Here is a 12,474-nt window from a genome sequence, read left to right as displayed (position 1 = left end):
CTTTAGATGTATATAAATGTGTAGACAAAGACAACCTTTCCCTAAAGATATGCACAAATTTCATTCCCCAACTTTTACAAAGGACAAAACCTTCTACAGTTGCATTATAACATGATTTTTCATATTATTTTAGGGCTTTTTAGATGAGCGGAGAGAGAGGGAAAAGGCTTGGTCTATTTATTAGCATTTTCAAAACTTATTTTCCTGTCAGTCTGGTGGAAAAATACTTAAATCACCTCAAATTTAGGGGAGATTCTTTAGAGACGAATGGTCTAAAATGGGAACAAGTTGAAAATCGAAAGAGGGTTTTGAATGAAAAGCAACTGCAGCCAATTTCATTCCTATTTTCACCTGCACAGTGGGGTGGTGGATTTTAGAGTGCTGTGTGTAAATGCATATTTTTGACTACAGAATACTGCTGATATAAGGAACATCATCTTTTTAAAGACACAGAAATGCACACACACCAGGCTAATAACTTAGTCAACAAAGATTAAAAAATTGAAGAAAATAAGCATAGTTTGTATTACTTAATGGTACATAAGGTTCTATTTTCTGGACCATTAATGTATGAAACTGGTTTTTAATACAACAGGTAGAGGTTGTATTTTATACTTCTTTGCTTCTTTTAGGACAATAAATATGAAATGCCATTCAAGCTGGTGCGTGTGTGCATGTATCGGTGTGTGTGTGTGCATATTAAGTCACGGTTATGCATGTAACAAATGAGGCTATATGATTTACTATATTGTTATATACAATACAGTAGTTGTGCTAAACAAATGACACAATGTCAAACCAACAGATGAACAGGGAATTCCTATTTAGAGCCTTAAGTGTTGTTATGATTAGTGTGTGGACAGAGAGAGCAGGGCAAGTGAATGTGACTTAAGAGGGTGAGTGTGTGTGTGTGTGTGTGTGTGTGTGTGTGTGTGTGTGTGTGTGTATCATCGTGAGTGTGTGATATTAAAGCAGGCTCTCAATATCTCAAGCTGTCACTCAGGCCTATTAGGCAAGGCTAACAAAATTAGTCATGAATATGCAGTAATAACATGCAAATTGCCACCCCTTCCCCTGCCCTGTGTGCGTGTGTCTGTGTACGTATAAGTGAGCGTGTATGTGTGTTTGCCCTCAGGGCTATAGACATTGGCTCTGTAAACCCAATTCTTTCTACATCATTACAGCAACAAAACATAATTCATACGAATGATATAAACATGCATGTATCCTGGCATACATGCAGAAGCGCACACATGCATGCATGCACACACACAGGTCACAGGTCCCCTACACTAACCTCTTCACATCCCAGGGCTAATATACTGCAGGTTGATGTTTTATGTTGAGAAAAGAGTTTTAGGGTTTCGGCTGCCACATTTTATGCTTAAACACACAACCACGCACGCATTTGTGCACATGCGTCCACAAACATGTAGACCGTCTGTTGCCTCCATGTCCCCAGGGTGATGTTTGACACAGCCTGGGTGCTGCCACAGCAATTAACCTCCCTGTTAATGAGAAGAGCTCTGTCAAGCAGCCAGATGGCACCGCCTGGCATGCTGCCATGCACACACACACACACACGCATGCACGCATGCACACATACAGTACTACATACACAGATACACCCTCAACCACATAAGACATGCACATGCACATTTATGCGTATGCAAACACACACACATAATCTTGTCTCCCTGCTGCTGTACACCTAACTGTTGCTAGTTGTCAGCGCCCCTCACCCCTCCCTAAGGCACCCCCCTCCCTCTTCACTTCTCTCCTGCATTGTCTTCTATGGCTCTCCATCCTTCCCCTCGTCCCTCCCTCCCCCCATCTCTGGCAGCTGCTTATCCATGTCGCAGCACTGCAGATGTCACAACTCACCAGCTGGGAAAACAGCAGGGGAGGAGAAGAGAGGAGAAGATTTTAGGGGAGAGGAGGAGTTTGTAACATCTTCGTTTTTGACAGGGAAGCAGCCGACTGGATGAAAATTTACAGATTCATACATGATTGATTTAGGCATTAGATCAGTTGTGTTAAGATTTGGGACTTTTTATTAAAGATTGTAAAAATTTTAGAAACTGTTTCCACTGTCAGTTGTATGATTGTGAATTTTATTTACGAGAGTGTGCTCTTGTATAGATAAATGTAATATCTATGTGTATATAACAATATGTATGTGTGTGTGTGTGCGTGTGTATTAATGAGCGAGGCACTTGGCCTGGGCCAGTCTGCATGTCCACACAGCAGCCCACCAGGCCCGTGTATTGATCAGTTAGCTTGGCCTAATAGGAGAGGAGCCTGACCTGGGAAAGTCAATATGGAGAAAAAGAGACATTTCCTCCTCCTGTCCTGAGAGAGAAGTGGAAAAGGGGGGGGGGGGGAGAAAGAGAGAAGGGAGGGATAGAGAGGAGTAAAATAGAAAGGAATGTGCATCTACTACTGTCCTTGCAAAGAAGAAATTGGTAAGGGAAGACTTGGGAGACTGTCAGGAAAACTGCTGGACAAGAGAAAAACAAGCAATGCCATAACAAAAATAATAATATAACAATAATGAACCTCCAGTCTCCTAAGCCTAAATACCTCATCACTTTTGTTAAAAAGAAAAGTTTGGAGTTTTGAATTAGAACAGTTACACTTAGGGATACTGCAAGTGTGAAATAACATAAGTTCCTACCTTTCCCAAATGAGAATCAGGATATTCTGTCAAAGCTTCTTTTTTACCTAACTAACTTTTGACTGCTGTTGGCAAAAGAAAAACAGCACTCAAGTTAGATCTAGTGTAAAAAAAACTCTGCAGGAGATTATACTAAGGGAAAATAATTAAAAAATTGGAGGGAGATGGAAAATAAAAAACTGACACCCACTCACACATCAATACATCGATAGATCAATGTGTGAGTGTGTGTGTTCTTGTACGCCATTTCAACGGAAATATATAAATAAATCTGTAGATAAACAAAAAACCAGAGGAAATGGAAAAGTAGATAAAAGACTTAGGTTTCACCACGCACACCCACACATTTACACACATACACACGCACACACCTGGCTGAGTGATGCTACCCTGGAGGGTGGCTTCAATCTGATGTGTTTAATGTTGACGCTGGTGGCAAAAAACACACACACTCACCCGCTGTTTCAACCTGCCTGTCATTTCATTTCATGAGACCTGATTTACTCATTTCATTTATTTCATTTTTTTTATCATTATTATATGTGCAGCCATTTAAAACGCTCAAGGTATGATGCAAATCCCCGTGTGTCTGACAGCGAGTACACCAAGGATCCATCACGCCCTTCAGTGCCTTTCGCAGGAATGGCAAAGAAACCCTGTACTGCCACAAACTCAATTGTGCCACATTGTGCCAGACCACCGATTCCTGCTTGGCTGGGTGCTTTAATTGGCTACACTGCAGGCTGTCAAACTACTGACAGGTTACTTCCAACCATATTCGGATATGTTCTTAGTTTTCATATGACAGTTTCTGAAAAAACAAATATTGACTGTAATATTATGCCTATGTTTGGAAATCAATTACATTCTGTATTGTCAGGGCAAGACATTAATGGGAAGTTGATGTGAAGAAGTAAAATTAAAGTGCATGGTTGTTACATTAGGTCAGTTTTATTTGCAGGACATTTTTCACTGACAAAAACAGGGTGTGCCTGATCCTTCTCAAATTTAGCTCACTTCACATTGCTGCTCAACTGATAAAGGCACTTACTTTATAGCCAGAGCTAAACACATTTAAAATTGTCACTGGGTAACTTCAGCTTCAGCTTCAGTAAGCAATTGAGATTATTAGAACTCAAGTCATTTTCATATCAAACCTCTTCCTGGTCTGGTGAGTCCAGGTGTCTAGCTAGCGATGGAAAAAACTAAGAATAGGCACGTTATATATGACGATGACGATTTAGATTCAGAAAATGCTTCTTTCATAAGTTTTGTCAAAATATGTGAAACTTAAGGTATAAATCTGCCTTTCCAGAAAGGTCTTAAGTAGAAACAGAACAAGTCTTTAGGGGCCTTGGAGCACTGCATGGTGGGAAATATCATATGGGGATTTGCATATTGCCATAGGGACAGTGATGTTGCAGCAACTCCCTACAGAGCACAACCTCCCTGAGGACAGACAGAGTCCCTGAGGCCAACTCTGTTACCTTTCCCTGCACTGGGGGCCCAATGTGTGTGTGTGTGTGTGTGTGCGGTCGATTCATGGAGTTATTAAAATGAAAAAATTAGTTATTTGAATCAAGAGTAAACTTTTGCTGAGAAAAAAAATTATCTTGTTGATGAGGAGGGAAGCTGAGTAACCAATAATTGTTAGAAGTCAGACAGACAACAAGCCTGGCTATACATACCTGTGTGGGATGTGAGCCGCAGTTCCAGAAAGCTCATCCAGCAACAAAGTCCTCAGATCAACCTCACACACCTGGGAAAGAAACACATAGGGCATTTGCAACAATGATTATTAATTTGTTATGGACATGTGTAATTTACATGTTGGAGTGACTTTTAAGTACATTATTACCAAGTAGATTAATCACTGTTACATACTAATGTGGTCTTTTAAGGGAAAATAAACAGAGAGTTACATTTTCACCTTAATACAACTTTGAATTCTATTTATTAATTAAACACTCAATAAAGGCAAATCACTTTGTAGAAAGTGCTGTAAACTGTGATGAAGTTTGACACACAGAGGTGTGAATTGTGTCACCCCTGACTAATTGCTTGCCAATTTGCATATTGATGACCATGGCAACAAGACGACAGTGTTATGGGAAAAAGGACGACAAATTAAAAGACAGTGTGCAACTGTGCAAACAATTGATGGGAGAAAAGAATGCCTCTGCTTTCAGCATTGAGGGCCAACTGCGCACAAATCACCAAAATCTAATCAAAAGGTAGACAACTTCAAATACAGAAGAAAGGATCGAAGATTTGTAATATGATTACTCTAATAACCTTATAATTTGGCTTTCACCTTTAGGGATTTAAAAATATACATATTTGACGCAATAGTAGCACAGGAAGATAAAGAGATAAAGAGAGTACATTTGTAGATAAGAGTGAACACGCAGACACAAACACGCAGGTCTTCTGTTGATCCTCAGATACAGTACAACTCCTTGGACCCAAATAACCCTTGCCATTACCCTGTCTGCCTGTCTCTCTCTGTCTCTTTTACTGACTGAACATTGGTCTGTGGAGGACGAGTGGGAGATAAGGGTCAGCATTGTTATTGTGAGGTCAATTCATAATGTATCTGTACAAAATGGGAACATAAAGAAAAATACATATGAAGCTAGCTCAAAGAAGAGGTAAACCGCTACGGTGGCCCAGCTTTTTCATCACACAGGATGATTAAAAGGAGAGAATAAACACACAGGGACAGATGCAAGGACACAGAGAGACAGAGAGAGAGAGAGAGACAGGGCGGCTTGGGAGAAAGAGAGAGACCCGGCAGTACTGGTGAAATATCGGCCACTCTATCGCTGTGGTGACAGGGGTCACTCTGGGAAAAGGAAATCAATGCTGACAGCAATGACTCACAGGTCAACACATAGTATGTGTGAGTGTATGTGTGTGTGTTTGTGTGTGTGCTTTGTATGAGCTTGTATGCGTGCGTGTGTTTCAATTATGCATTTGTTGAGTATGCGTTTGTTTTCAACTGTGTGAACACAGGATATGGTTGTGGTGAAATAGTAACCAAAATATACACACAAGAACATACAGGAGCATCCAAAAGAGGAAGATCCAGTATATGTGAAAGTAATATTTGATGCATGATGCAGGCAGACTGGCTACCTCTACGTCTGCCAAGTGAACAAGTTGCTTTTTAGGACAACCACATTAACTAGAGGAAACAACACAACTGATAAACACAGACAGACTATTTAAGTTCCTCTACCTCCTTCTTGACGCCACTGCACAATCTTTTCTAAAAACTTGATATATAGAAGTTGAAAATAAGTTACTTTGTATTTGAACACCAACAATGATAGAAAAGTGTTTTGTTGTGTTAGAGCAGCATTCATCCCACTGATTTTAGCAATGAAGACCTTTTCCTTAAAGACCACTGTGTATGTGGACTTCAGAGTGCAGTATCTTAAGTAGTATATCTTATTAATTAAAATACAGTGGGCTCAGTTGTGCATCCCCCAAACAACATAAATAAAGACACAATTACACATACACATAAAAGTCACACAAGATTTTCTACCCCAATCATAAAACATTCATATTCCAACGCAGCTGCATGTGACGATGGGAAGACCTGGCACGTTGGGGTCAGTGGCTAATATAGGTAGGCTGTGTGTGTGTGTGTGTTTGGAAGTGTCAATATGTGTGTGTGAGTGGGTGTGTATGCATGCCTAATATACCCTCGGGTTAGCAGGAGTTACGACCTGCTTACATTATTAAGGTGAGTAGTAGGCTGCGTTATGTATGACTAAACAGCCAGTCCATTCATTATAGATGCAATCCCCTAAGTACATGAATAAGCACACAGCCTACTCTCTCTCTGCTTCTCTGAACTGTAAAGGAGACAAAATATTGTGTGTGATGCAGAGCGCTTTAGATAAATCAGAAACAGGAGCAAATTAATAATAAGGAATAAAACAACATTAGCTGATTAAGTATGTATGGCAGAGTGGCGGCTGTAATTTACAAGCAGCTGGGATGGGTGTCCGGAATAAGGTCTCATTACGGATCACAGTGTGTGTGTGTGTGTGTGTGTGTCCATCCCGTCACCAGTGGTCTCAGCTTTATGAAAAGGCCTGCAATCTATGATAATGAGCCTTGTGAAGGTTATGGCCACGGTAAACTAATTTGTTAGAGGGAGGGCTTTCATGTATATTTCTGTGTGTGTGTGTGTGTGTGTGTGTGTGTGTGTGTGTGTGTGTTTATGTGCAATACAACTATACCATTAAAGAGTGGTGAGGATATGTACTATTAAAGTAATGGTCAAAATCAGCAGAGTGCATGAGTGAGAGAAAAAGTATGGGAGTGAGAGAAACAGACAGATTACATGGATGTTGCATCACATCACTTAGTTTTCTCACTCTGTCTTAAGACAAACAGAACAGGCATATGCAACACATTCTTATAGAAGGGGATCGGTCTATAACAAGCAGTACTGTTACTTTCAAAGTGATCATATCTCAGTCTCCAGTAGAGGAGGCGAGGATGTCAAAAATAGTCAAACAAAACCTGTCACTGTTAAACACTGGAGACAAGACAAGAGTAGTGGCAGATATACTGCAGCAGTAGCAATAGCAGTACAAGTACTTACAGTCGTAGTAGGACAGGTAATATTAAAAGTAGAAATAGTAGCAGTACTTCTACTGTAAGAAATGGAGAAACTTATTAAGTAAGTCACAGAATCAGTTGACTTTCTCTCCTCCACGCTCACTGCTCCTATTTCTCTTTTTCCCCCCCTTTTCCTCCATTTCTATTCTTTTGTTTCCAGCCTCCAACCTCGTTCACATTCTCTTGTCTCCTCCTGTCTCATCCACTTGCCCCTCACCCACGCCTCGTCTTCCCTGCTCTTTTTCCTTCCCCCTTCCCCACCTCACTTTCGCTTTTCTTCTTTTCTATCTGAAAATAGCCCTCCATTTGCGCAATCATTCAATTTTTCCACCCCCCCCGTTCCATTCCTTTTGTCTGGAGCTAGGTCAACTGAAAGCAACAGAGGAGAAAAAACAAAAGCTGGAACGTGTGTGCGTGAGTCACCAGATCACAACAGAAAAGCGAGGAATGAAAAAAATAGGAGAACACGACTCATGGTGATGGTGACTGGAAGGAACACGCCAGCATTTTGTTCTGCTATGTCAACGCTTATATGTTTAGAGTGAGTGTGTACTAATAATGTGGACTTTCATTTTGTCCAGCGTGAGCTTAATGCATGTGTAAAGTGATGCAACTATGATGATAGCCTACAGGAAAAAAGCACACATCTGCTGCCTTACACATTCAGGACATATTTCTGTGCCACGTAGGGCTGAACGATTTGGGGGAAAAATCGAATTGCAATGTTTCTGCAAGATATTGCAATTACGATTTGATTTGCGATTTTTTTTAATTGAAGTTTTACTTAAGTTTATACTCACTGCCTGTCTATTTTTGACGGAAGCTGCGTCAAGCAGCAAAGAGCAGATGAGCCAGGCAGGAAGTCAGACACAGAACGACATAGACAATCTGGTCGATTCAAAATAAAACACACTTTGCAGACTCCCGATCATACATCAACAATGATTGAATGATGAACAATGATGAACAATGATGACAGTTAAAACAGACAAAAAAAGAAACAATTTAACTATGTAGCTACTTAACCATATTATAAGCACAAAAATCAAGGACAACTGAACAAATAAGCTAAATCTGAACAAAAGTTAGCAAAGTCATACAGGTAAAACAGGTCTTATTCTGAAATGCTCCATGTGGATATGTAACGTTAACTTGAGAGTGGAGAGTGGAACAGAAAAGGCTCACAGAGAGCTGTTATCTGTAATTGAAGCACATAAAATAAGAAATTAACAACACATTAACAATTTGAAGGCTAAACGCTCCGCTACTGAAACACTTCAGCGTGATTTGATGCCGGACAACACCGCGGCACAGCCGCTGCATGTGTCGGTTTGGCTGCCGCCATTATCCCACGTTTTCGTCTAGTTTCGTTTGTTGTTGTAAAATGTACTCGTCCTGTGCCCGCTCTGATTGGTGAGTAGGACCATCACAGGAAGCGCATGACGCTTGTGACTGGTGAGCAGATCTGTCACACAAGGATGACAACGGAATAAATTTGTAACTGCATGACTCTTTAAAACAGGTCAGATGTGCTCTATAATAAACGATTAATTGTTCAGCCCTAGTGCCATGCAAAGACACTGTATGGCGTCAAAATGCACTTGATGAGCCTATATATAAATATACAGTTTACACCCACACAAGTTTATTCCATTTTACATTCTACATACTGACAGTTTCTTAAAACATCTTATCTGTGCAATCTGCAGAGCAGGAGCAACAACGATGCAAGACTTGATTGTAAAGGGACTCAAGTGGTCACAAAGTTATCATGTTTCAAATGCTACTGACAGCTGCTTTAAGATATAAAATTTCCTTACCGCGCCAATATATTGCAGAACCATTGGGAGAATGTATATAAACCTTACTTATAACCTATAGATTCGACACCAAACCAACAACAGGAAATGTCTGCCTGGTTTATAGATTATGTAAAACATTTGCACAATAAACATCTTTTATGAACCTGCCCTGCGTACATTGGAAGAAGCACTCTGCGAGTGGTGTGCTACAGTGCTTTTATGTTGCTCAACAGCTTGCAGTTTCAGTCCACAAGATATTGCACAAAATGCTGGGGCATTAGCATGCACTGCACCATATTTTTATTTGATTTATGATGATGATGATTAATCAGTTTCTATTTATGCATTTAATCTACTGTGTACTTATTTATTTGTCTACTTTTAATTAGTTCATAAAATATCACAAAACAGTGAAAATACCAATCTGTTTCACAGTGCTTAAAGTGACATCAATTTGTTGTTTTGGCCGACCAACAGTCCACATCCGATATTCTTTTTACAATGAAAGTAGGGCTGGGCAATAAAACAATGATGATAATTATCGCAATATAAATGTCGTCAATACAATATAACAAATGTTCTATAAAAGTTTGATTTAATTCATTTGAATCACGAACAAATTGGCACTTAATTTCCTATTAAGATATTTATTTTGTTGAGAAAAACAGACTGAAAAACATTTTTATTCAATTTTACTCAAGATTTCAATCAATATGGTTAATCAAGAATAGTTTTGAATGTTCTACCTGAGATATGTAAAGTGATCCACTGTTTGGCAAGTGTTTGGTACGTTCTGACCATAAATAATGTGGTGTTATTAATAATAATAACACCACAATTGACCATCTGGTCTCTTCAGCTTTCCTAAATATCAGCCTTTAAACTTAAAGAAATATAGTGATAATTATCGATATCAAATGATATGAAATTTTTTATTGTGATAACATTTTTGCTGAAATCATCCAGTCCTAAATAAAAGCAGCAGATCCTCATATTTGAGAACTCGGAACCAGCGCATTTTACAGTTTTTCTCGATTGCTTAAACACATTTCTTGAAATTATGCCTCTTTTTCTCTAAACTCTAAACACAAATCCACAACTTCTCACCCAATTCCCCAAACATCCTATTTTCAGGTCAAAATTAAGCTCTCCACTCAAAAGCATTCAATCTTGCTGAAAAACCAAACTTTGCCCTCAGACATAACACACAAGCCCTCAAAAACACACACTGCAACACAGTCTGACACACTGAGATAAATTCAAAACCATACTACAAAAACTGGTCCTTAGCAATGTTGCTTGTGGTTCTCCCCCTCAGAAAGCTTTTCACATTTGCACACGTTTTATTCCTCAGTGTGCTGTACAGTACAACACACCAAACAACAAATTATTCTCCCCCAGCATCCCGTCTTTGGTCTGGGACAGGCCATAGATTCTTGTTCTCCACCTTCTCCTTCTATCCCTACTCCTACTCCGTTTCCCTTTTCCTCTTCCCTACTCCTCCTCCCTCTATCTTCTCCACCTGCTCCTCCTCCCTACTCCTCCTCCGCCCTATTACTGCTCCGCCTCCTCAGCTTCCTCCTATCCCATCTCCTCCTGTAACTCCTACTGTTTTTCTTCCTTCACCCCTTACTCCTCTTAATACTGCTCTTCCTCCTCCTCCTCATCTTCCTCTTCCTCCTCTCTGGTGTCCTACACCTCTTCCTTCAAATTTCTCTGGATCCATTGTTGCAAAACTGAATGAAATGACCCCGGCCCTTTTTCTATCTGTTGAAAGTTCTGATTGGAGTGTTGTCAATTTTGACTGTTTGTTTCCACCTGGGTAGTTGTGTGCTAATTGAGCTCAACCTGTGCTGATTGAGTGAACAATATTGAATGTTAGTGTTTTCTCAATGACCACATGGTGTAGGCCATGAGAAATTAAGGGATTTGTGTGTAGAGTTCAAAGAAATTTAGGTGTTCTTTTTGAAAGATGGAGTTCGATAGCCTGGTTATAGTGTTTAAGCAATTGAGAAAAACTGTAAGTCAATATGTGACTTAAATTGTAAATCGGTTGATGAAATTGTTATAGATTAACTTTCTGACAATTACCTAATCACTTAATTGACTAAACGTTTCAGCACCCCGTCGCAGCAAATTACATTCATACGAAACACAGTAAGTGCTTTTAATTTTTGTGTTCTGTTTACTAAACGTTTGCGCTGTTCTTAAAATTAAACTTACATAAAACAATTGCCACAGGTTCGGGAGCCACAGTCATCCTGGTGTATCAGATGGACTAGTTACAGTTCCATCCTGTGGCTGATATATTAACAAAGGTTTACAAGGGCAGAGCACTACATATGTAAGTTTGGCCTTATGGCTGACCTTACAATGCACTTAGTATCCTGTACAGGGAGTAATGCTGCAGCCACTCCTACAAACCATTTATTCCAGCTAACGACCGTCAAGCACTCATAAATCAGCATTAGGAACCTCTTTCGCCCTCTCTCTCTCTCGTTTAGTCTCCCCTCTCTTTGGCTCCCGCCTTTCCTCTGATATTTTCTATCTCTCTCCTATCTCTCTCCTCTCTCCTTTCTTGTCTTCGCCCTTGTCCACTCATTTTTACATTTTACCTCTTAGACTGTACCATCATTAAACTTGCAACTCCCATCATCCCAATTACTTCCTCTTTGTCTGTTTGTACATACCTATCTCACCCCATTTTTGTTCATCTCATCCTGTCTTTTCAACTGCTTGTCTGTCCCCATCTGACCGTGTCTCTTTCTTGCTTTTCTTCCTCTTGCTCCTCAGCTTCTCCCGCCCGTCCTGTTGTTTATACATCGCTCCTCTTACCTCCCGCCATCCATCCTCTCTCACCCTCTCTTTTTGAAAATTCCTTTCCCTTGCAGATAGAGACGGCATCCCTGAAATGTCTAAGCTGGTATTGGCACCTCTATTGATTTTAATTAAGCTAATTAGTTCATTATTTGAAGGATCAAACAGGGGCATCCATTACTGCATAGAGAGAGACTGGGGGTTGGAGGGGGTCGGGGGAAGGGTGGGGGCAGTGAAGTTAATATGGTAATGAAGACGATCAATTATCACTCACAGCAAAGTCATTAACAACAGCATTAGCATAGTCAACCATCGCAACCCCCTGACCTCCCCTGCTCTCTCTCTCACTGTCATCACTCCCCCAAGCAGCTGCTACACAAGCAAATGTATGTGTGTGTGTTTGTGTGTGTGTGTGTGTGTGGTGGGGGGGGGGGGGGGGGGTGATGAAGGTCAAAGTTCAGAGACTGTTTTTAATGCAGACGTGAATTGAGTTTCCATCTTCTCTCATTGACTTGAGCAGAGCAGTCACTGCAGGGT

General features: G+C 40.3%; 1 protein-coding gene across 3 annotated transcripts in view; it reads right to left on the bottom strand.

Moving 5' to 3' along the window:
• LOC119908443 (trichohyalin-like) overlaps positions 1 to 12,474 on the bottom strand; it is a 101,097-nt gene that overhangs the window by 77,901 nt on the left and 10,722 nt on the right. For all 3 annotated transcript variants that reach the window (XM_038726153.1, XM_038726139.1, XM_038726147.1), the window contains exon 3: positions 4,366 to 4,436. In XM_038726153.1, the coding sequence (XP_038582081.1) occupies positions 4,366 to 4,436 (71 nt within the window). The remainder of the gene's footprint in view (positions 1 to 4,365; positions 4,437 to 12,474) is intronic.

This window comes from Micropterus salmoides, unplaced genomic scaffold, assembly GCF_014851395.1.
Source record: "Micropterus salmoides isolate LMB-PRFRI ecotype aquatic unplaced genomic scaffold, ASM1485139v1 Ms_hic_scaffold_1, whole genome shotgun sequence".
Classification (NCBI taxonomy): domain Eukaryota; kingdom Metazoa; phylum Chordata; class Actinopteri; order Centrarchiformes; family Centrarchidae; genus Micropterus; species Micropterus salmoides.
This window is presented reverse-complemented; position numbering and strand designations above follow the sequence as displayed.